The following is a 26486-nucleotide window of genomic DNA, read 5'->3' on the forward strand; positions in this document are numbered from 1 at the left end:
CAAGTTGCATCTCCATCTGGTATGGGAACAGCTGAGAATCAGACCAGAAGTCCCTACAAGGGACTGTGAGAACAGCTGAGAGGATCATGGGGGTCTCCCTGCCATCCATCGGGGACATTTATCAGGAGCGCTGCATATGCAGGGCCCTTGGTATTATTAAGGATCCCACCCATCCATCCAGCATCCTCTGTTCTACCATCAGGCAGGAGACTCCGATGCATAAAAACAAGAATGGTCAGGATGGGAAATAGTTTCTTCCCCCAAACCATTAAGCTTCTGAACTCCCTGTCGCCTCTTATTCAAAGTGCCACTGGTTAATCTGTTCCGTACCTTACAATATTTAATTTATGCACTTTAGTTTGTTATTTGTGTGTGACTCATCAGTTGAGGTTATCTTTGCCTTCCCAAGTTATTGTGTGTTATGTGTACTGCTGTGCTTTACATGTTGGTTCGGAGAATCCTTGTCTTGCTTCTATCTAAATGTATGTAGTTAAATGACAATAAACTTGAAGGAGACTGCGCCTGTCTGTAAATGGAGTAGCAGCAGTTTTTGTGCTGCTCCCAGTTTTGTTCCTTTCCCCCTAGTTTAAACGTCCAATTTAAAATTTTAATTTGCTGATTCTTGAAGGGGAACAGTATGTCTTTGAGCACTGTCTGAACCTAGTGACAAAGGCAATGGGAAAGGAAAGAACTGAAATGCCACCATGGGCTGAAGATACGGTTCGGACACTGAATTCAATTAAAGATCAGAATGGGTCAATTAAAGACCAACTGGAAAAGAATAGTAATGAAATGAAGTCATTTCTGGGAAAGCTTAAAGACCTGGAAACTCAAGTTATTACACACAAAGAGGAATTGAAGGTAACTAAGCAAAAATTGTTTGAAACTACAACTCGTTTGGAAAGATATCAAAATGAGATTATAGACCTGGAAACTAGGTCTCGCTGAAGGAATATACAAATTGTTGGGCTGCAAGAATGAGCCGAAGATGGAGATTTAATTGCTTACTTTAGTAAGCTTTTTCATACCTTATTTCTTTCCATATTATCAGAGCCGCCTACTATAGAAAGAGCACACAGAGCTTTTACTTCGAAATCTAAAGATCCAAATAAACCAAGGCCTGCTGCGTTCACCAGCAACTTTGATGTGTGTTGCTTGAATTTCCAGCATCTGCAGAATTCCTGTTGTTAAGGTCTGTTTTGGTTTGTTTTCATCACTTTAAAATTAAAGATCAAATAATGAGCCAGGCAAGAAAACAAAGTTTTTAGATTTAAGGAATCTGAGCTCCACTTTTGAGGATTATCCAAAGGAGGTAATGGAACAAAGATCAAAATTTGCTTTGGTAATGAAACAGGTATATGATAAGAAACTAAGGATAAGAAACTGTTCCCTTTCTTGCGTTACCCAATAAGAATTAAAGTTTTTCCTCCTAATTCTCCTCGTACATTTTTTTGATCCTAAAGTTGCACTGGCGTTCGTTCAAACTATACCTGCTGCAACTGCCGATTGAACTGACTGGAAGGCTGCTTGGTTATCTGTATATTATCGGCATTTCGGAAAGAAGATTTATGAAGGTTACTTGGACATTTCATTGAGAGACTATTGAAAGAAGACAAGGGGATTTGTTCATTATTGCATATCATTAGTTTTTTTGGAAAGAAGATCTATGGTTCAAGTATGACTGTTTAAATGGTTATTTGGATATTTGACTGAGAAAAAGAAGATAAAGGGACTTGTTCCTTTAATATCTGGTTTGATTTTTTTTTTTCTTAATTGGTTGTTTTTCCTACTAATGGGGCTTTTTTATATATATATTTAGGAGAGGGTTCAATTGCTTATATAATTATTACTAGTTGGTATTTTTGAAAAGTTAGTTGGATTAAATATGCTATTAACATTTTTTTTTGCTTTATTATAGCGTCTTATAACCGAATTTAAAGCTTTTTTTTTTAGGGACTTAATGTTAAATTTAAGATGGCGCTGGTTTTTCTTTTTAAGAGATAACATTTTTTTCGGTTCTTCCTTGTTTAAAAGAAGATTAAATATAAACATAGGGTGGTTTGTAGATGCTGGAATGTAAACACTTTGTTGAGACTTTGTTGTTCCTCTCACAAGGTCAGTGGGTTTCATTTTTTTTAACTAGGGGAGGGAGAGAGAATCTTTTAAGATTTTTTTGTACAGACAGACAGTCCCTGGCTTCGTATTCTATCATAGGGTGCCTGCTTTTTTTCGGGCTGTGGGGGGAGAGGGGTGGGGTTAGAGTTAGGGTTTTTTTCCCATTGGGTGGTTCCAGAGTATGTGTGTTTTCTATGTGCTGGTATTCTTCATTGCCACCAGTTTTGATCATCCTGTATTGATATGTGCTCTGCGCATGTGTAAAGTAGAATAAAATTATAGTATGGTATTTAAACAGATTAGCGTAATAAGTTGGAATGTACGTGGTTGGAATCATCCTATCAAATGAAAACAGACTTTTAAAATCATTAACTGATTCCAGCCTGATACGATTTTTGCCCAGGAGACGCATTTCAGGGCGGGAGATCAAAATAGATTTTGTGGATGGTGGAGGGGTTTGCAATTCCACTCCACTTCTCAGAGTAAAACTAAGGGAGTGTCCATCTTTATTAAATCCAATATATTTACTCAAGGGGATATTGAGTCAGATTTTAATAGTAGATTTTTAATTGTTAACGGAGTAATCTGTAACGGAAAAGTTGTTTTGGTCAATTTGTACGGTCCTAACTTAGATGATCCTCCTTTTTTAAAAAGGTATTTGCTTTACTGCCTGACTTAAATGAATATATGTTGATAATGGCTGGGGATTTTAACTGTTGTTTAAATCCTTTGATTGACAAGACCTTAACCAATCAGCGACTTCCAAATCGCTTCGCATCACTTATTAACTCCTTTTTGACTGATTTTGGATTAGATTAGATTATGGGGATACTCAGTCCTCGTTTATTGTCATTTAGAAATGCATGCATTAAAAAATGATACAATGGTCCTCCAGAAGGATATCACAGAACGATAGGACAAACCAAGACTAAAAAACTGACAAAACCACATAATTATAACATATAGTTACAACAGTGCAAAGCAATACCGTAATTTGATAAAGAGCAGACCATGGGCATGGTAAAAAAAAAAAGTCTGAAGTCCCGATAGCCCCATCATCTCATGCAGACGGAAGCGTCGCAAACTTGCCGATGCATTGGAAGCACCCAACCGCAGCCGACTCTGAGTCCATCCGAAAACTTCGAACCACCGACCAGCTCTCCGGCACTGAGCACCATCTCTGCCGAGCGCTTCGACCCCACCTCAGCCACCGAGCAACAAGCAAAGCCGAGGACTCGGGGCCTTCCCCTCTGGAGATTCTGGATCACACAGTAACAGTGGCAGCGAAACAGACATTTCAGAAGTTTCGCCAGATGTTCCTCTGTGCTTTCATGTCTGTCTCTATCAAATCAGGATTGTGCACAGCGCCCTACTTGACAGATAACAGATATCATTCACCGAGCGGCCGCTGCAAGTTGTGTCGCGCCGCCATCTTCTCCTCCCTCCTTGATTGAACTATGGAGATATTTGCACCCTGATGACAGAGAATATTCTTTTTTTTCACGTTTATAAAGAATATTCGAGGATCGATTATATTATAATTGATCCTTGCTTCTTGCCTAGTGTTAAGAATTGTGAATATGACGCTATTGCTATATCTGATCATGCGCCTTTTGAGTTTGTCTTTCGAATTTGATGATGTCATTCTTGCCTGCCCACCATGGCACATGTCTCAGACATTATTGCAGAACTCTGACTTTGTCAGCTTCATTGAAACCCAGATAAAAGAATTTTTTGTTTTTAATGATATAGGGGGTACGTCTAAATTAATCATATGGGATACATTTAAAGCATTTTTACGTGGTCAGATCATGTCTTATTCAGCTTAGCTTAAAAAACAGACTAAAGTAGAATTAGATAAGATTTCAAAACAAATTAAAGACTCAGATAATATTTATGCAATCTCCCCAATATTGATTTATTCAAACAAAAGGTGGAACTTCAATCACAATATAATCTATTATTAATTCATCCTGTTGAAGGCAACTTGCTTAAGCTAAAGAGCCAATTTTATATGTTTGGAGATAAAAATAACAAATTTCTTGCATCTCAATTAAAAATGGCTAAAGCCAAAAGGTAAATTTTGAAAATCCATAGGAAAGATGGTACCCTGGCTTGGGAATATGAGAAATTAATAAGATTTTTCAAGATTTTTATACTGAACTTTATGAATCTTAGTGTCCAGTAGATTCTTCTAAAATGAATGCTTTCTTACGAAAGATTGCTTTTTCTCAAGTTTCTGTTGAGGATCAAAAAACTCTTGATGCCCAAATTACTGAAGCCAAAATTCATAAAGCTATTTTTTCAATGCAGTCTGGTAAGGCCCCTGGACTTGATGGCTCTCCTGTAGAATTTTATAAAAAATTAGGAAAATTGCTTTCTCCGTATATGTTGGAAATGTTTGTGTTCTTTTGTGAAAGGTTATTTACCCTCTACTTTTTATGAGACTTCTATTTCTTTAATTCTTAAAAAGGATAAAGATCCTACTGATGAGCCTCATGTAGACCTATTTCATTATTGAATGTTGATGCTAAGATTCTGTTTTGATAATGGGCAATCGGTTGGAGAATATTTTGGGTAAAATCATTTTTAAAGATTAAACAGACTTTATAAAGGATCGTTATTCTTTTTCAGATGTTTGGAGATTATTTAACATTATATATTCGTCCTCTTTTAAAACTCCGCAATGCGTTGTCTCTGGATGCTGAAAAAGCGTTCAATCGAGTCGAATGGAAATATTTAATGTTTTAGAGAAATTTGGCTTTGTTGTTAATTTTAATAATTGAATTAGAACCATATATAAAACTCCTATTGCTACTGTTGCTACTAATAACTGTAGATCCCCTTTTTTCAGCTTTCACGGGGGGCAAGATAACGTTGTCCATTAAGTCCTTTGTTATTTAATTTAATACTAGAACCCCTTGCTATTGCTCTTCGTGAAGCTAAAGATATTTATGCAGTTCTTGTGAATGAAACCATTCATAAGATTTCTCTTTACGCTGATGATTTACTGGTTTATATATCCAATACCGAGGAATCTATTCCTGCCTTGCTAAAATTATTTAATGAATTTGGAGATTTTTCAGGATATAAAATAAATTTTAGTTAAGAGTGAACTGTTTCCTTTAAATGAATCTGTTTCTATATATGATAGTACTCACTTCAAAGTCACGGATTCCTTTAGATATTTAGATGTTATAATCACTAAAAAATATAAGGATCTTTATGAAGTTAGTTTTGTTCCCTTGATAGATTCTGTGAAGTATTTATTTAGTAGATGGAACCCACTTACATTTTCACTTGTTGGTCATATAGTCAAAATGATGACTTTACCAAACTTTTTATATTCGTTTCAGAATATCCCTGTTTTTCTGACTAAGAAGTTTTTTGATCGGATTGATTCTATTATTTTAACTTTTATTTGGAATAATAAAAGACCAAGAATTAGTAAATGTCACTTACAAAAGTTGAAAAAGGATGGATGTCTCACTTTGCCTAATTTAAGAATGTATTACTGGGCTGTTAATGTGCGATATATGTCCTTTTGGTTACACTGGGTTGATCAGAACGATCGGCCAATTTGGGGAGACTCAGAATTGAAAGCTGTGAAACAGTTTTAGTTAACCTCATTATTGGGAGCTGCTTTACCTATACAATTAGCTAAAGTTGCTAATTTAAACTTGTACCCTGTGATTAAGCATTCTTTACAAACTTGGCTCCAGTTCTGTAATTTTTTTAATCTTAAGAAATTTAAACTTTGTAGTTTAGTGTATCGAAATTACTTTTTTAAGCCTTCTTTGAGGTGATTCAATTTTTACTTTGAAAAAATAAAGGTATTAATTCTTTTTTGGACTTATTCAAAGAAGGTAGACTGATGTCTTTTGAACAATTAGTTGATAAGTATTCTCTTTCATACTCACACTTTTTACAATACCTTCAAGTTAGACATTTCTTACAAAAATATTTAAGTTATTTTCCTTACATATTGGATGCCGACCTTTTAGATACTATTACGAGTATGAACCTTTTGATGAAGGGTTCCATTGGAAGAATTTAAAATTTACTATTACAATGGGATAAGCATCCTTTATTTAAGATTAAACAAGATTGGGAAAAGGACCTTAATTTGACTTTTATGACGGAGGACTGGACGCGGATTCTGAAGTTGGTTTACTCTTCTTTGATCTGTGCTAGTCATTCACTGATTCAGTTTAAAATTGTACATCGTTACTATTTGACAAAAGAGAGATTGTCTAAAATGTTTCCTAATGTTGATAGTTATTACGATAGATGTAAAACTGAGACAGCCACACTGACACACACGTTTTGGTCTTGTTCTATACTGGAACAGTTCTGGAAGTCAGTTTTTTTCTACAATTTCTAAAGCACTTAAAATTAATTTACAACCTAACAAATTAACTGTGCTTTTTGGAATAATTCCTCAAAATATCCGCGATAACTCTTTGTCTGACCAACATGTTATTGCATTTGTTACATTGATAGCGAGGAGGGCCATTTTTTTGAAGTGGAAGGATACATCGGCTCCCATTTTTTGCAGTGGTTCTCTCAAGTGATGCTATGTCTTAGTTTGGAGAAAATTAGAGGTCAAACCTTTGAACCTGTGTTTGATTTTGAGAAAAGATGGGTTCATTTGCTCGTTACTATCATTTGACTTAGTTGATAGATTTCCTCCACGATCTAATTGTAAATTTTTGGTACTTTTTTTTCTTGCTGGCAGTTTGATGTTTATCTTTAGAAGCTTTTTGTATGACACATGGCTCTGGGGTTGAACACCTAATGGGTTTTTTTTCCTCACTTTTCTTTGCTTTAGTAGGGTTTTTTCCTCTTTTTTTTGGTCACCAAAATTTTTTTCAATCTTTAAAACAATGTTTTTTTTCTTGAGATATTGTAAGTGTTGCCTACTTCGATGTACTGTTGTTAATTTTGGATAATAATAATAAAAAGATTTGAAAAGAAAGAAACTTGACTTGAGTAGCACAGTATTACATGGTACTTTATCTGTTTCTATAATTTGGAAATAAAGGAAGAGTAATTTCTGCATGGTTGATGTTTGTTAACATGGTTGTTTTATAAATGGTTCAAAGTTTTTTCTTTTTTTGTAGATTTTGATGCATTGGTTGGAGGAGAGGTGGGAGGTCTAGAATTTGGAAAGTTACCATTTGGAGCATGTGAAGACCCTATTAGGTGAGGCTGAGTGAAAATTCTGTTACAAGCAGTAACTGACCCTGTAATACATTTGAGTGCTTTATAGTCAATGAAGTTAAATTTCACATATCTGAGGGGATTTAGATGGTGTACTGTTTGAGTCTTCTTTCCCCACCCAGTTAAACAGCAGAGTGGTTGACGGAGATAAGCAAAAATAACTCATTACCTCGATAAATTTCTTTAAAAAAAATTGTCATGTAGATCCACGTGTTATAAATCTATCAAAGAATGCATTTATCTTCCCTTACAATGTCTCTGCAGCTTTTGAATAATTACCCATCCGCTATCAATTCATCAGCAATGTTATTTTAAACCAGAGAGATGGATGTCTGAAATTTTCTCTCAGAAATGTACTAAGTCTTCAAAGAAGTTTTAACTCACTGAACAGGTCTTAAGTAGAAAACCTGTTTTTTTTCTTTGATTTGCTGTAATTACAACTCTTAGATTGGTTCTTTTTTGTCATCAACACACACAAGTTAGTCCTTTTTCCAAAAGCATGATGGATAGGAATAATTTATTTCTTCTACTTCATACACGCAATAAATGAATATGTATGCCCTAGTGATTTTTGTATTATGAAACATTTGGTGAACACAGAAATTATTATTGTTATCAGAATGATCGGTCTTTTCCACTCATCAGATCAATATTGATAAACTGACGCAAATTACATTTACTTTCATTATAGTGTTAAAGTAAATGATGTAATTTGTGAAAACAAGGCTTCTTCCCAACAAAGTTCCAGCTTGTGCATCGCCCATTCCACTCTGAATAGAACACAGAAACAAAAATAATAGAAGCAGGAGTGAGGCCACTTGGCCCCTTGAACCTGCTTTGCCATTCATAATTAAACATTCAGATTCACTTTCCTGTTCCAGCTTTCTCCCTGTCCCCGTTGATCCCTGCAGCCATTTGAAAAATATCAAGTTCCTCCTTGAACAGTTTTAATTTGAGCATACAAGACAGCCCAGGAACAGGCCCTTTGGTGCACTATGTCTGCCCTGATTATGAGGCTAAACTAAACAAATCCGGTTTGCCTGTACATGTGGAAGTCGATGGGACGAGGCAGCTTAATGGTTCAGCACAGAACAGATGAGCCAAAGGACTGTTTCTATACTGCAGTGTTCTACAACTGTAATTACGTTACAAACATTTGCAGTTTTATCTACTGTTTCCTCCTTTTATTTGCAGTCCAGTAATGATAGCCAACATTCCTTTGATCTATGAGTATGATTTTTGAATCAGTCCAAATATGTGATTTTGAAAATTGACAGGATATAGTTGATGCTGAATTTGCAATGTTTATGGGATTCCAATATGAAATGGGATTGCTGGTCAGAGGTCTGTGTTCAGATACCATAAGACATGGGAACAGAATTAGGCCATTTGTCCCATTGATGCTGCTCCATAGTTCCATCGTGGCTGACATTATCCCTCTCAGCATCATTCTCCTGTCTTCTTCCCAATAACCTTTCACACCCTGATTAATGAAGAACCTATCAACCCCTGCCTTAAATATGCCCAATGACTTGGCCTGCATAGCCGTCTGTGTCAGAGAGTGGGAATTAAGGGATCCTATTCTGGTTGGCTGCCGGTTACCAGTGGTGTTCCACAGGGGTTCGTGTTGGGGCCGCTTCTTTTTACATTGTACGTCAACGATTTGGATTATGGAATAGATGGTTTTGTGGCTAAGTTTGCTGATGATACAAAGATAGGTGGAGGGGCCGGTAGAGCTGAGGAAACAGAGTCTGCAGAGAGACTTGGATAGATTGGAAGAATGAGCAAAGAAGTGGCAAATGAAATATAATGTTGGAAAGTGTATGGTTATGCACTTTGGCAGAAGAAATAAACAGGCAGACTATTATTTAAATGGGGAGAGAATTCAAAGTTCTGAGATGCAACGGGACTTGGGAGTCCTCGTGCAGGATACCCTTAAGGTTAACCTCCAGGTTGAGTTGGTGGTGAAGAAGGTGAATGCAATGTTGGAATTCATTTCTAGAGGAATAGAGTATAGAAGCAGGGATGTGATGTTGAGGCTCTATAAGGCGCTGGTGAGACCTCACTTGGAGTACTGTGGGCAGTTTTGGGCTCCTTGTTTAAGAAAGGATGTGCTGACGATGGAGAGGGTACAGAGAAGATTCACTAGAATGATTCCGGGAATGAGAGGGTTAACATATGAGGAACGTTTATCCGCTCTTGGACTGTATTCCTTGGAGTTTAGAAGAATGAGGGGGGACACTGGCATTCTGCTAGTGTCTTACACAATGAAGACTGATGCAAAATACTTACCTATTTCATCTGCCGTTTCTTTATCCCCCATTTTTATGTCTCCAGTGTCATCTTCCAGTGTCCCAATATCTACTCTCATCTCTCTGATTTTTTTAAATAAACTGTAGCTGAAAAAACATTTTGTATCATGTTTTATATTATTGGCTAGCTTGCCTTCATATTTCATCTTTTCTCTTCATGAATATTTTAATTGCCTTCTGTTAGTTTTTAAAAAGCTTCCCAATCCTCTACCTTCCCACTAATTTTTGCTATATTATTTGCACTCTGTTTTGCTTTTGTATTGTCTTTGACTTCCTTGTCAACCACAGTTGCCTTATCCTCCGGTTAGAATACTTGTTCAGGTTGGGGATGTATCATTCCTGCATCTTCTGAATTGCTCCTAGAAGCTCCAGCCATTGCTATTCTGGCCTCATCCTTATAGCATCCCATTCGAGTCAACTTTGGTCAACTCCTCTCTCGTGTTTCTGCAATTCCCTTTACTCCATTGTAATATGGACACATCAAATTTGAGCTTTTCCCTCTCAAACTGCAGGGTGAATTCTATCATATTATGGTTCCTTTGTCTTTAGCTCTCTAATCAAATATGAGTCATTACATACCATCCATTCCAAATTGACTTTTCCTTAGTGGGCTCAACCACAAGCTGCTCTAAAACTCCATCTCATAGGGATTCTACAAATTCCAGACCTGATTTTCCAATTTACCTGCATATTGAAGTTCCTCTGTGGCTGTCACAACATTGCCTTTTTTACATGCCTTTTCTATCACCAGTTGTAATTTTTAGCCCACTTATGTGGAGAGTGAGAACTTCAAGTTGAATATTGTACAGATTCTCTGATTAAATGAAACCGTTGAACATCTTGGCTCTTTTCTCATTGAAACCTACCGAATCTTGAAAGGACCAGATAGGGTGGATGTGGAGAGGATGTTTCCTATGGTGGGGGTATCTAGAACTAGAGGTAACAGCCTCAAAATTGAAGGGCAACCTTTTAGAACAGAGGCAAGGAGGAATTTTTTTTAGCCAGAGAGTAGTGAATTTGTGGAAGCCAAGTCCATGAGTATATTTAAAGTGGAAGCTGATAGTTTCCTGATTGGTCAAGGCATCAAAGGATAAGACCATAGGAGCAGAATTAGGCCATTCAGCCCATCATGACTACCCTGCCTTCCATCATGGCTGATCCTGGATCCCATCCAACCCCATACACCTACCTTCTCACTATATCAGGGCATCAAAGGTTATGGCGAGAAGGCAGGTGTATGGAGTTGTGTGGGGTTTGGGATCAGCCATGTTAGAAAGGTGGAGCAGATTTGATGGACTGAGTGGCCTAATTCTGCTCTTATTTCTTATGATCTACTGTCTGGAGGCTTGTAAATAACTCCCAAAAGGGTCTCCTTAACGCTTGCGGTTTCTTAATTCGACCAAAAGGATTCTACGTCTTCCGATCGTATATCATCTTTCTAAGGATTTGATTTCATTTTTTACTAATAGATACACACCGCCCCCTCTACTTACCTGCCTGTCCTTTCAACACAATGTGTATTATTGGATGTTAGCTCCCAACTATAATCTTCTTTCAGCTGCAACTCAGTGATGGCCATGATATCATACCTGCCAATCTAACTGCACTACAAGATCATCTACTGTATTTTGTATTCTGCGTCCATTCAAATATAACACCTTCAGTTCTGCATTCGTCACCTTTTTTGATTTTGGCCCTCTGTTACACTTTAATATATCCCACTGAATACAATTTTGCCCAATCTTTTGCCTGTTCTTCCTCACAATCTCACTACACTCTGAATCTAGTTGTATCATCTGCCTGCCCAGTCACGAAGAGTAGGCAGATGATAGGACAAAATTGCAGCCAACAGAGTGAGTATCAGTGCATTAGGGATGCAGAATCAAAAAGGGTAGCAAATATGGTACTCATTGTTATATCTCAATGAATGGAGAATAAGAAATAAAGTGGATGAGCTTGTTGCACTATTACAGATTGTCAGGTATGATGTTGTGGCCATCATTGAATTGCGGCTGAAATATAGTTGCTGTTGGGAGCTGAATTTCCAAGGTGACCCATTGCATCGGATGAATAGGAAGGTAGGAAGAGAGAGTGGCATGGCTCTGCTGGTAAAGAATGGAATATAGAATTGGAAAATGTTGATTCCTTGTGGATTGAGTTAAGAAACTGCAAGGTAAAAGGACCCCAATGGCAGTTATATATAGGCCATCAAACAATAGCTGGGATGTGGTCTACGTATTACAGCGGGAGACAGAAAAGTTGTATCAAAAGGGCAACGTTATAGTCATGAAAGATTTTAACATGCAGGTAGATTGGGAAGATCAGGTTGGTAATAGATCCCAAAAGAGTGAATTTGTTGAATGCCTACAAGATGGCTTTTTAGAGCAGTTTATTATTGAGGCTACTAAGAGATCAGCTGTACTGGATTGGGTGTTATGTAATGAATCAGAGGCGATTAGGGGGATTAAGGTAAAGGAACCCCTAGGAAGCAGTGATCACAATATGATTGAGTTGAACTTGAAAACTGACAGGAAGAAAGTAAAGTTTGACATAGCAGTATTTCAGTGGAGTAAAGGATATTACAGTGGTATGAGAGAGGAGTTGGCCAAAGTAAATTGGAAGGAGATGCTGACAGCAGAGCCATTGCTGGCAAAAAATGAGGAAGGTGCAGGACATATGTATTCCAAAAATGAAGAAATACTCATATGGCAAAATAGTACAACCGTGGCTGACAAGGGAAGTCAAAGCTAATGTAAAAGCAAATGAGAGGGCATACAACAAAGGAAAAGTTAGCAGGAAGATAGAAGATTGGGAAGCTTTTAAAAAGCTACAGAAAACAACTAAAAGAATCATTGGGAGGGAATAGGTGAAATATGAAAGAATGCTAGCAAACAATATCGAACTGGATAGAAAAAGTATATTTTTTTCAAAAAAGAGATCTGAGTGGATCTGGGACTGCTAGAAAATGAGGCTGGAGAAACAATAAGAGCGGCCAAGGAGATGGCTGATGAGCTAACTGAGTATTCTGCATCAGTTTTCACTGTGGAAAACACTAGTGGTGTGCCAGGTGTTGAAGGGTGTGAGGGAAGAGAAATGACTGCAGTTACTATTACAAGGCAGAAGGTGCTCAAAAACCTGAACGACCTAGAGGCCCTCAAGACACCTGGACCAGATAAACTACACCCTAAGTTTCTGAAAGAGTTTGCAGTAGCGATTGTGGGGGGCATTAGTAATGATCTTTAAAGAAACATTGGACTCTGGCATGGTTCTGGAGGACTAGAACATTGCAAATGTCACTCCACTCTTTAGGAAAGAAGGGAGGCAGCAAAAAGGAAATTATAGACCAGTTAGCCTGACCTCAGTGGTTGGGAAGATGTTAGAGTCAATTGTTAAGGATGAGGTTATCAAGTACCTGGAGACACAGGACGAGATAGGACAAGGTCAGCATGGTTTCCTTAAGGGAAAAACTTGTTTGATGAATCTGTGGAATTCCTTGAGATTACAAGGGGATGCAGTGGATGTTGTATATTTGGATTTTCAGAATGCTTTTGACAAAGTGCCACACATAAGGCTGCTTAGCAAGTTAAGAGCCCATGGTATTACAGGGAAGTTACTAGTATGGCTACAGAATTGGGTGATTGGTAGGAGGCAGTGAGTGGGAATAAAAGGACCCTTTTCTTGTTGGCTGCCAGTGACCTGTTGTGTTCCACAGTGGCTGATGTTGGGACTGCTTTTTATGCTGTGTATCAATGATTTAGAAGATAGGGTAGATGGCCTTATTGCCAGGTTTGCAGATGATACGAAGATTGGTGGAGGAGCAGGTGGTGTTGAGGAAACAAAAATCCTGCAGAAGGAGTTGGGTAGATTAGGAGAATGGGCAAGAAACTGGCAAATGAAATACAGTGCTGGGAAATGCATGGTCATGCACTTTGTTAGAAGAAATAAACTATTTTCTAAACGGGGAGAAAATCCAAAAATCTGAGATGCAAAGGTTCTTGGGAATCCTTGTGCAGAGCACGTTAAAGGTCAACTTTCAGGTTGATTCAGTGGTGAGGAAGGCAAATGCAGTGTTAGCATTCATTTCAAGAGGTCTAAAATATAACAGCAGGAGTGTGATGCTGAGACTTTATGAAAGCACTGGTGAGGTCTCACCCTGAGTATTGTGAACAATTTTGGGCTCCTTATCTAAGAAAAGATGTGCTGGCGTTGGAGAGGGTTCAGAGGAGGTTCATAAGGAATTCTTGGAATGAGAAGGTTATCATACAAGGAACATTTTATAGCTCTAGGTCTATACCTACTGGTGTTTCAAAGGATGGGGGGATCTCATTGAGACCTTTTGACCTTATTGTGGGCCAAAGGGCCTGTACTGTGCTGTACTATTCTATGAATGTTGAAAGGCCCAGACAGAGTAGATGTGGAAAGGAAGTTTTCCATAATGGGGCAAGAGGGCACAGCCTCAGGATAGAGGGGTATCCATTTAAAACAGAAATGCAGAGAAATTCACCACACAGAGGGTGGTGAATTTGTGGAATTTGTTACCACAGGCAGCTGTGGAGGCCTGGTCATTGGGTGTGTTTAAGGCAGAGCTTGATAGGTTCTTGATTGGCCACGATATCAAAGGATACAGGGAGAAGGCTGGGGAGTGGAGCTGAGGAGGGGAAAAAGGGATCAGCCATGATTGAACTGAGGAGCAGACTTGATGAGCCAAATAGCCTATTTCTGCTCCTATGTCTTATGGTCTATACCAACTGCCACATCCTTAGTCCTATCACTCTAGTTCCCTTCATCCTGCCAATTTAGTTAAAACAGGAGTCTCAACCTGGGATCTGCAGACCCCTTTTGTTAATGCTAGGGGTCCACTGAACCTGGGTTGCCAGTACTGTAAAGCGTTGTGCTAACCACAACGCTTCTGTGCCACCCCAGTCTGATGTTAAAGCTATGTCCTGAGTCTCTGAGCTTCTGAGTAAGGATCAGGTTATTTTATTCACTGAAACAGCTTGTATTTATTTTAACATTGCTTATCTCAGGCCGTTACGTAGCAGTCTTAATAGATTGAAAAGATAAAAGTTGCTGGTGGAGGAAGAGGTACAGTTGACGTTTCGAGCCGAGACCCTTCGTCAGGACTTCTTCAATCTCGCAAACACGAGGAAATCTGCAGATGCTGGGTGTGTTGCTTGAAATTCCAGCATCTGCAGATTTCCTTGTGTTTGCGAGATTGAAAAGATGTTTTTTTTTTAAAAGAATGATTATATCACATCAATGTAAGAGAGCCAAACAACAGGAATTCTGCAGATGCTGGAAATTCAAGCAACACACATCAAAGTTGTTGGTGAACACAGCAGGCCAGGCAGCATCTCTAGGAATGCAGAAACGAGTTTGGTGGGGCAGGAGCAAGCTGATACAATAGGTCAGGCAGGTTTGTGGATCTTGGGTAGGAGGTGCTCCTAGAGATGCTGCCTGGCCTGCTGTGTTCACCAGCAACTTTGATGAATGTTAGAGAGCCACTGTGATGCATTAACCCTTGCATTAAGCAAGCTGTCACTGGAAAATGGGACTATTAAGTACAACTTGTGAATGTCGGTGAAAATCAAATCAATGCAATTGTAAACAGTGAATTGGAAGATCTGGATTTCAAATCTCCATTGATACATCTAGCAGTAGAAAGATTTCCATGAATATGGTTCTTGTTCCCGAAGCAGGTTGGAAGAGATAGGTGATCATCCAGTCTTTTGTCTGTCTTTGATCAGTATATGCACTGCAGTTACTAATGATTAATCATTAAGAATAATAATGTTTAAAATTCTAACTATTGTCACTGATTTCTGTTTTAGTGAATTACATTTAGCTACCACTTGGCCTCATCTCACAGAAGGCATTATTGTTGATAATGATGTATACTCGTAAGTACTAAGTTGCTTAAATTTAAATTTTTTGCATAAAACTGAATTAGGTTGCTTACAAACCTGATAAAATCTCAGAATTGTTGATACTGTATTTCAGCCTTTGATACTTCCACAAAATGAGCTATTTCTTTGGAAAGATTCAAACTATGCACATCTTTTGTCCAAAAGCAAAATACTGCAGATGCTGAAAGCCTAAAATAAAACATAATCTGCAATTTGTTTCCTTAAGCAAAACTAACCTAAAAATAACACTTGTCTTTAAACTTAAAATAGGTCCAATTCCATTCATTATGTGCGAGAAATTAATAATTTTTTGCTAAGAAGGGAAACAGCATCATCTGTTTATTACTGTGTATTGAATTGACTTTATTTCTTACATTCTGATATGCGATCATCGTAATTTATAATAAATAGAACAGTCAATGTAACATAGAAGTACACTGAAATCAATGGGAGTTCATCAGTCTGATGGCCTGGTGGAAGAAGCTGGCCTGGAGCCTGTTGCTTCTGGCTTTTATGCTTTGGTACCGCTTCCCAGATGGTAGCAGCTGGAATAGATTGTGCTTGGGGTGACTTGGGTTCCCAATGATCCTTCAGCCCCTTTTTACACACCTGTCTTTGTAAATGTCCTGAATCATAGGAAGTTCACAGCTACAGATGTGCTGGGCTGTTCACACCACTCTCCAGAATCCTGTGATTAAGGGATGTACAGTTCCCATACCAGGCAGTGATGCAGCCAGTCAGGATGGTCTCAATTGTGCCCCTGTAGAAAGCTGTTAGGATTTGGGGGCCCATACCAAACTTCTTCAACCTTCTGAGGTGAACGAGGTGCTGTTGTGCCTTTTTCACCACACAGCTGGTGTGTACAGATCACGTGAGGGCTTCGATGATGTGGATGCCAAGGAACTTGAAGCTGTTTACCCCCTCAGTCCCAGATCCATTGATGTCAATAGGGGTTAGCCCATCTCCATTCCTCCTGCTCCTTTGTTTTTGTGACATTGAGGAAGAGGTTGTTTTCTTGACACCACTGTGTCAAAGAGATGACTTCTTCCCTGTAAGCTACCTTGTTATTGTTTGAGATTAGGCCAGTCAATGTAGTTTTGTCAGCAAAATGAATTATCGGAATAGAACTGTGGGTGGCGACACAGTCATGGGTATACAGGGAGTAAAGGAGGGGACTTAGTACACATCCCTGAGGGCTCCTGTGTTAAGAGTCAGAGGGGTAGAGGTGAGGGAGTCCGCTCTTACCACCTGCCGGGGATCTAACAGGAAGTCCATGATCCAGGTGCACAAGGCAGGGTCAAGGCCGAGGTCTCTGAGCTTCCTGTCAAGCCTGGCTGGAATTACAGTGTTGAATGCTGAACTGTGGTCCAAGGAGAGTATTCTCACATAAGCATCCTTCTTCTCCAGATGTGTAAGGATGGTATATAGAGCAGTGGCAATCAGTTGTGTTGGTAGGCAGATTGTAGGGGGTCTAGTTTGGGTGGTAGCAAGCTGCAGATGTAGTCCTTGACCAGCCTCTTAAAGCATTTGCTAATTATTGAGTTGAGTGTGACAGGACACCAGTCATTCAAGCATGTTAAACATAGAATAGTACAGCACAGTACAGGCCCTTCGGCCCACAATGTTGTGCCGACCCTCAAACCCTGCCTCCCATATAAGCCCCCACCTTAAATTCCTCCATATACCTGTCCAGTAGTCTCTTAAACTTCACTAGTGTATCTGCCTCCACCACTGACTCAGGCAGTGCATTCCACGCACCAACCACTCTCTGAGTAAAAAACCTTCCTCTAATATCCCCCTTGAACTTCCCACCCCTTACCTTAAAGCCATGTCCTCTTGTATTGAGCAGTGGTGCCCTGGGGAAGAGGCGCTGGCTATCCACTATCTATTCCTCTTATTATCTTGTACACCTCTATCATGTCTCCTCTCATCCTCCTTCTCTCCAAAGAGTAAAGCCCTAGCTCCCTTAATCTCTGATCATAATGCATACTTTCTAAACCAGGCAGCATCCTGGTAAATCTCCTCTGTACCCTTTCCAATGCTTCCACATCCTTCCTATAGTGAGGTGACCAGAACTGGACACAGTACTCCAAGTGTGGCCTAACCAGTGTTTTGTAGAGCTGCATCATTACATCGCGACTCTTAAACTCTATCCCTTGACTTATGAAAGCTAACAACCCATAAGCTTTCTTAACTACCCTATCCACCTGTGAGGCAACTTTCGGGGATCTGTGGACATGTACCCTGAGATCCCTCTGCTCCTCCACACTACCAAGTATTCTGCCATTTACTTTGTACTCTGCCTTGGAGTTTGTCCTTCCAAAGTGTACCACCTCACGCTTCTCCGGGTTGAACTCCATCTGCCACTTCTCAGCCCACTTCTGCATCCTATCAATGTCGCTCTGTAATCTTTGACAATCCTCTACACTATCTACAACACCACCAACCTTTGTCGTCTGCAAACTTGCCAACCCACCCTTCTACCCCCACATCCAGGTCATTAATAAAAATCACAAAAAATAGAGGTCCCAGAACAGATCCTTGTGGGACACCACTAGTCACAACCCTCCAATCTGAATGTACTCCCTCCACCACCACCCTCTGCCTTCTGCAGGCAGGCCAATTCTGAATCCACCTGGCCAAACTTCCCTGGATCCCATGCCTTCTGACTTTCTGAATAAGTCTACCGTGTGGAACCTTGTCAACTGCCTTACTAAAATCCATATAGATCACATCCACTGCACTACCCTCATCTATATGCCTGGGCACCTCCTCAAAGAACTCTATCCGGCTTGTTAGACACGATCTGCCCTTCACAAAGCCATGCTGACTGTCCCTGATCAGACCATGATTCTCTAAATGCCTATAGATCCTATCTCTAAGAATCTTTTCCAACAGCTTTCCCACCACAGACGCAAGGCTCACTGGTCTATAATTACCCGGACTATCCCTACTACCTTTTTTGAACAAGGGAACAACATTCGCCTCCCTCCAGTCCTTGGGTACCATTCCCGTAGACAACGAGGACATAAAGATCCTAGCCAGAGGCTCAGCCATCTCTTCTCTCGCCTCGTGGAGCAGCCTGGGGAATATTCCGTCAGGCCCCGGGGACTTATCTGTCCTAATGTATTTTAACAACTCCAACACCTCCTCTCCCTTAATATCAGCATGTTCCAGAACATCAACAGCCTCCAGGCACATCTTCCCACCTTTATCTCTAATTGGTCCTACCTTCACTCCTGTCATCCTTTTTTTCTTCACATAATTGAAGAATGCCTTGGGGTTTTCCTTTACCCTACTCGCCAAGGCCTTCTCATGCCCCCTTCTTGCTCTTCTCAGCCCCTTCTTAAGCTCCTTTCATGCTTCCCTATATTCCTCAATAGACCCATCTGATCCTTCCTTCGTAAACCTCATGTATGCTGCCTTCTTCCTCCTGACTAGATTTTCCACCTCACTTGTCACCCATGGTTCCTTCACCCTACCATTCTTTATCTTCCTCACCGGGACAAATTTATCCCTTACATCCCGCAAGAGATCTCTAAACATCGACCACATGTCCATAGTACATTTCCCTGCAAAAACATCATCCCAATTCACACCCGCAAGTTCTAGCCTTATAGCCTCATAATTTGCCTTTCCCCATTTAAAAATTTTCCTGTCCTCTTTGATTCTGTCCTTTCCCATGAAAATTATAAAGGCCAGGGAGCAGTGGTCACTGTCCCACAGATGCTCACCCACTGAGAGATCTGTGACCTGACCCGGTTCATTACCTAGTACTAGATCCAGTATGGCATTCCCCCTGGTCGGCCTGTCCACATACTGTGACAGGAATCCATCCTTAACAAACTCTACCCTGTCTAAACCCTTGGAACTAATCAGGTGCCAATCAATATTAGGGAAGTTAAAGTCACCCATGATAACAACCCTGTTATTTTTGCACCTTTTCAAAATCTGCCTCCCAATCTGCTCCTCTGTATCTCTGCTGCTACCAGGGGGCCTATAGAATACCCCCAGTAGAGTAACTGCTCCCTTCCTGTTCCTGACTTCCACCCATATTGACTCAAAAGAGGATCCTGCTACATTACCCACCCTTTCTATAGCTATAATAGTATCCCTGACCAGTAATGCCACCCCTCCTCCCTTTTTTCCACCCTCTCTATCCCTTTTAAAGCACTGAAATCCAGGAATATTGAGAATCCATTCCTGCCCTAGTGCCAGCCAACTCTCTGTAATGGCCACTACATCATAATCCCATGTATGTATCCAAGCTCTCAGTTCATCACCTTTGTTCCTGATGCTTCTTGCATTGAGGTACACACATTTCAGCCCTTCTACCTTACTGTCTTTACACCATTTATTCTGCTTCTCTTTCCTCAAAGCCTCTCTGTATGTTAGATCTGGCTTTACTCCATGCACTTCTTCCACTGCTCTATCGCTCTGGGTCCCATCCCCCTCGCAAATTAGTTTAAACACTCCCGACCTATGCTAGCAAACCTACCTGCAAGGATATTGCTCCCCCTCGAGTTCAGGTGCAACCCATCCAATCTGTACAGGTTCCACCTTACCCAGAAGAGATCCCAATGATCTAAAAATCTAAAACCCTAAAACCCTGCTCCCTGCACCAACTCCTCAGCCACGCATTCAACTGCTATCTCCTCCAATTCTTACCATCGCTGTCACGTAGCACTGGCAGCAATCCTGAGAACGTCACCCTTGAGGTCCTGTTCTTCAGCCTTCTGCCTAATTCCCAAAACTCACACTTCAGGAACTCATCCCTCTTCCTGCCTATGTCGTTGGTCCCAACATGTATCACGACTTCTGGTTGCTTTCCCTCTCGTACCAGGATGTCGTGCACCCGGTCAGAGACATCCCGGACCCTGGCACCCGGGAGGCAACAAACCATGCGGGTGTCCTTCTCACATCCACAAAATCTCCTGTCTGCTCCCCTGACTATAGAGTCTCCAATGATGATAGCTCTCCTCTTCTCCGTCCGACCCTTTTGCACCACGGGGTCAGACTCAGTGCTGGAGGCCCTGCCACCGTGGCTCACACCTGGTCGGTCATCCCCGCCGACAGTATCCAGGACAGTAAACTTATTTTTCAGGGGAATGGCTACAGGGGTGCTCTGCACTACCTGTCTGCTCACCTTCGCTTTCCCCCCTCTGACTGTCACCCAACGACCTGCTTCCGACAGCCTAGGTGTGACTAGGCTGTCCCTGTAGCTCTCATCTATGACTGCCTCATTCTCCCTTATGAGTCGAAGGTCATCCAGCTGCTGCTCCAGATTCCTTACACGGTCTTCCAGATCACCCAGCCGTATGCACTTCAGGCAGATGTGACTCTGCGGGAGAGAGACATTCCCCCAAGACTGCCACATCTCACATGAGAGGCACAACACCGTCTCAGGGGACATTGTAAAAACTAACTGTGAGCTAGCTTGCCCTCCGCCTCTTCTCGTCAAAGCCTCAAAGCTCCACTCCTTCACTGGCCCACTCACGCACTGGCCGCTTCGCTTGAGCTATCCCTCTATTTAACTGTTCGAGCTTTTCAAAATGTTTGGTCACCTGACCTTGATTGCCCAATCAGCTGCTTTCTGCTGAGTCTGAGCTATTCAAATCTTGATTGTCTAATTAATGGCTTACTGCTGATCTATTTTAATCTTGATTGACTTGATTGCACAGACCAACTGCCAGAATCTCTCGAGTCGAAGCCTCAAAGCTCCACTCCTTCACTGGCCCACTGTTACCTTGGTCTTTTTTGGTATAGGGACATTGGTGGATAATTTGAAGCAGGAGGGCACTCTACACTGGGAGAGGGAGAGATTAAAGATGTCAGTAAACACACCTGCCATTTGTGCTGTGCACATCCTAAGTACTCGCCGTGGGATGCTGTCTGGTCCCGCAGCCTTGCGACTGTCCACCCGTTGGAGACTCTGCATGCCTTAGCCTTAGAGATGACCAAGTTGCAGGTTGTAGTGCTGGCTTTCCTTGGAGGCTCAAAGTTAGTGATATTGAACTGAGTGTAAAAGCGATTGAGCTCATCTGGGGGAGAGAGGCTGCGATGTTGGCGGCACCAGTTCGTTTGGTTTTGAAGTCTGCGATGGATTGCAACCTTTGCCACAAGTCATGTGCTAATCATTGTGAATCTTGATTCAATCTTGTCTTTGTATTGTTGTTTTGCAGCCTTGATAGCTTTGCGCAGATCGTAGCTGCTTTTCTTGAGCTGCTGCTGATTGCCGGCAGCGTAGGCTCTGTCACGTGGTAAGTGCTGCTCACACGGCACTATTGATCCAGGGTGTCTGGTTCGGAAAGTCCCTGACCGACCTCTGGTCGATGCACTTCCCAATGAAGCACAATACTCCATCCATGAACTCAGAGGTATCCTCATCATTGAAGACATTCCAGTCAACATCAGTTCTGCAGCATGGAGGCCGATTGGTCGGACCAACAGTGGATGGTTTTAACTATGGCCGTCTATTGTTTCAGCTCCTGCCTTATGTCGGCAAAAGCAGGACTGAAGAGTGGTCTGATTTTCCAAAAGCTGGGCAAAGGAGAGCTTTGTAAGCATTGTGGAAGGTAGTGTGGCAGTGGTCAAGTGTGTTAACTCCACGAGTGCTCACCTAGATGTGCTGACAAAACGGCGGAGACTTTTGTCAGTGACGCTCAATTAAAGTCACCAGCAATGATGAAGGTAGCCTCTGGGTGTGCAGTCTCCAGCTTGTTGATGGTCTCGTATAATTCTTTAAGAGGCAGGTCAGTGTCAGCCTGTGGTGGAATGTACACTGCTGTGATGATAACAGCCGTGAACTCCCAAGGCAGCCAGTAGGGTCTACACAGCAGCACCAGGTATTCCAGGTCTGGAGAACAAAAGGATCGAGGGCATGCATGTTCTGGGGGTCACATCAAGTGTTGTTGACCATGAAGCATACCCCTCCTCCTTTACTCTTCCCAGAGAGGTTCTTTGACCTGTCCACCCGGAACAGGGGGAACCCAGAGGGTTTGATAGTGTGGTCTGATATCTCCTCCATTAGCCAAGTTTCCATGAAGTACAAAACGTTACATTCCTTTGTTCCCGCTGATAGGAGATTCTGGCTCTCAGTTTGCACAGCTTGTTGTCCAGGGGCTGATCTCTAAATTATGTTGCATAACTGTTGACTTTCTTTCTTGCCAGGGATCTTGATGCTCTGCAAGCACCCCTATGGTCTGTCAGGGTGAGGAAGGCTGACAACCCCCAGTGTTTGTTGGGTATAAAATTATTCTTCTGTACTACGAAAACATGGAAATGATACTCAATTCAAAATTTTACATTTACTGTTATTCTACTGGAATCCTCAAATGATATGACTTTTTTAACAGGAGATTTTCTTACTGAATTCTTCAAACTCTGTCTCCGGAAAGAGTCAGCAGATGAGATTCTTGGAAGGTCGACGGTTGAGGACGAAACCAAAGGTTTAAACAAAATAATTTAACATTCAGATAGTTGTGTGTGTGTGTGTGTGTGTGTGTGTGTGTGTGTGTGGTTGTTGTTTCTGCTAAATATGTTGTTTTGGCATTCTTTTAATAGATCATGCAGATATTAGCCAAGCATTGCAGAAGCTCACAGAACCAACATCTGTTCACATGCCTCGACTATCCACTATGTCAAACATGGTCCACAGTGCTCGCAAAAGGATGCATAAACACAGACGTACAGAAGAGTCACCAATTAGTAATGAAGTTCTAAACTCAATTTTATTAGTAAGTACTTATTTCATTTTTAAATATGCCTATTTTTGATAACTTAAATTAGCTTTTTAAATTAATAATAGGTAGCTAATCAGTTGCCCCAATATTGGTATCACCTTGGCCGAACTACGCTCATTGTTTCCATTTGATTTCAGTACAATTTTCTGCATTTAAGAATGGCCCAGTGTAGCAAAGGACATTCAGCTATAGTCACAGCAACATTTTAAGTATTTGTCTAGATTGAGGTCTATATCTGGCAATATCTTTGACATCCAGAGTTACAAACATTTAGGGTTTGTTAAATATTGAATACTGTTTTAACAAAAAATTAAATGTCATGGATTTTGCATTTCAAACATCAGGAAACATATCTAGGCATTAAAAATACTTAAAAATAAAACTAGCTTAAGTATTTAAAATAAACTGGCTTCATGTTCTAAGTTAATTCTTCTGTTCTTTTCTCTGGGACCAAGTTTATCCAGTCTGAGATTGGGGAAGCCTGTGGAATACTGCATTGCCATGTTGACTTCATTAACTTGCATAACTAGGGCTGTAGATAGGGCTTTAATCGAAATAGCAGAGGGATGGATTCAACAGCTTGGAAAAATATGGGATAAAGTAAAAGAAGGAAAGTACAGAAGATATTACTGGTGTGTGGAATAAAGAATAAGACAAATAGTTTAGAAAGGGAGAAGAATTTAACTTCAGGCAACATGGAGAGAAAATTGAAAAGACAGGTGGTGAATTACAGGACTGAATGTGTTATATTTGAAATCATGCAGTGTATGAAATAAGGTAGGTGATCTTGTAGCTCAGTTAGAAATTGGCAAGTATGATATTGTGGGCATCTTGAGTCATAGTTGAAAGAAGATCATAGCTGGGAGCTTAACCTCTAAGGATACACATCACACATCAAAAGGACAGGCAGGTAGTCAGAAGGGTGAGGTGGCTCTGTTGATTTAAAACAAAAAACATTAAAATGAATCTTTAGAACGAAGTAACATGGAATCAGAGGATGTAGAATCCTTGTGCATGGAGTTAAGAGCTGCAAGGGTAAAAAAAACCTGATGGAAATTATATACAACCCTCCAAACAATAGCCAGGAAGTGGATTAAAAATTACTACGGGAGATAGAAAAGGCATGTAAAATGGACAGTGTTCCAATAATCCTGGGAGATTTCAGTATCCACTGAGATTGGGAAGACTAGTTTGGTGCTGGATCCCAAGAGAAGGAATTTGTAGAGTGCCTACAAGATGGCTTTTTAGAGCAACTAGTGGTTGCTTACTAGGGGAAAGGCAATTCTGGATTGGATGTTGGTTAATAAACCAGATTTGATTAGGAAGTTTAAGATAAAGGAACCCTTGGAAGGCAGTGATCATACATGAAGGTATCACCCTGCGGTTTGAGAGGGAAAAGTTAAAATTGGATGTATTGTAATTGCAGTTGAGTGGCATGAGAGAGAAGCTCACCAGAATTGGTTGGAAGGGGACACTGGCAGAGATGATGTTAGAGCAGGAATGGCTGGAGTTTCTGGGAGTAATTCAGGATCAGTTCTTGCTGAAGAAGAAGCAGCATTCTGAAGAGAAGCTGAAGCACCCTTGGCCGACAAGGGAAGTCAAAGACAGCATAAAAGCAAAAGGGAAGGCATATAATTACCAGAAATTAGTGGGGAGGGTCCAGGACCTGTGGGCATAGAAGGACGACTCTAGAGTACAGATGGGGAGGAATTTCTTTAGCCAGAGGATGATGAATGTGTGGAATTCTTTGCCCTAGAGAGTGTGGAGGTCAAGTCATTGAGTATATTTAAAACAATGGTTAATAAGTTCTGGAGCCTCTTACTAGTAAGGGCTTCAACGTTACAGGGTGAAGGCAGGAGAATGGGGTTGAAAGGGATAATAAATCAGCCATGACTGAATAGCGGAGCTGAATGGGCTGAAGTTCCTAATTCTGCTCCTATATCTTATTGTCTTATTAGGACAGTACAGACAATGACAGGATAGAAAATACCAATCCCAGCTCTGATAAAGGCAAACACCAGAAACTTGGAATTCTGCAGGGGCACCTGTGTAAATTCTGGAGCTTGCATTCAGCTGAAGGTAGTACAGAGTACTTTTTGAAAGATTGAATGCAAGTGATACCATAATTAGGAATTTGAAATTAAAAAGAAAACTAAAGTTAAAAGGGGATTGTAGCACTCTGCAGCTATAATCTCATTTTAATGGAGGCTTAATTCATTGTCAGATATCACTGGCCTGTTTTTGTGTTCATATTGATATCTATATTTATACAGTCAGATCTTGTTTGTCTGTCTTCGTGCTCAGATTCATAGCTCTACCCATACTGTAAAATCTCACTAGCCTACCTTTATACTTCGATTTACTTGATCCAGATGGAGGACTAAACTTGCTGTCTGATGAATTCCTCTACATTACCCATCTCAATCCTGTTTTTTTTTAATGAAACTGTTTGGAATTCAAAACTGGAATACCTTTGCCTGTCTCTCCTTTCTTCATTTTAATTTATGGAAGCCAAAGACAAATCCATCTTGTCGTTCTGTGGAACCTCAATAAGACTCATCAGACATATTAGGCGACACACACAAAATGCTGGAGGAACTCAGCAGGCCAGACAGCATCTGTGGAAAAGAGTACAGTCAACGTTTCGGGCCGAGACCCTTCATCAGGACTGGGGGAAGGGAGGAAGAAACACAAGGTGATAGGTGAAAGTGAGAGAGGTGAAGTAAAGAGCTGGGAAATTGATTGGTGAAAGAGATACAGGGCTGGAGAAGGGGAAGTTTGAGAGGAGAGGACAGAAGGCCATGGAAGAAAGAAAAGGAAGAGGAGGACCAGAGGGAGGTGTTGGGCAGGTAAAGAGATGAGATGAGAGAGGGAAACGGAAATGGGGAATGCTGAGAGGGGTGTGGCTTTACTAGAAGCTCGAGAAATGAAATGTTCATGTGATCAGGTTGGCCATCCATTTTAATTTCACTTCCCATTCCCATTCGGACACGTCAGGCCGTGGCTGCCTCTACTGTCGTAATGAGGGCACACTTGGGTTGCAGGAGCAATAACTTGTATTCCATCTGGGTAGCTTCCAACCTGATGGCATAAACATTGATTTCTTGATCTTCCGGTAATGGCCACTTCACCATTCCCCATTCCCATTTCCCCCCTCACCTTTATCTCCTTACCAGCCCATCACCTCC

General features: G+C 40.9%; 1 protein-coding gene across 4 annotated transcripts in view; it reads left to right on the top strand.

The window, feature by feature from the left end:
* rab3gap1 (RAB3 GTPase activating protein subunit 1) overlaps window positions 1-26486 on the top strand; it is a 135029-nt gene that overhangs the window by 58698 nt on the left and 49845 nt on the right. For all 4 annotated transcript variants that reach the window (XM_063052500.1, XM_063052501.1, XM_063052503.1 and 1 more), the window contains 5 exons: window positions 7239-7320; window positions 15482-15550; window positions 22727-22800; window positions 22912-23004; window positions 23120-23292. In XM_063052500.1, the coding sequence (XP_062908570.1) occupies window positions 7239-7320; window positions 15482-15550; window positions 22727-22800; window positions 22912-23004; window positions 23120-23292 (491 nt within the window). The remainder of the gene's footprint in view (window positions 1-7238; window positions 7321-15481; window positions 15551-22726; window positions 22801-22911; window positions 23005-23119; window positions 23293-26486) is intronic.

The sequence above is a fragment of the Mobula hypostoma genome, chromosome 6 (genome assembly GCF_963921235.1).
Source record: "Mobula hypostoma chromosome 6, sMobHyp1.1, whole genome shotgun sequence".
In the NCBI taxonomy this organism is placed as follows: domain Eukaryota; kingdom Metazoa; phylum Chordata; class Chondrichthyes; order Myliobatiformes; family Myliobatidae; genus Mobula; species Mobula hypostoma.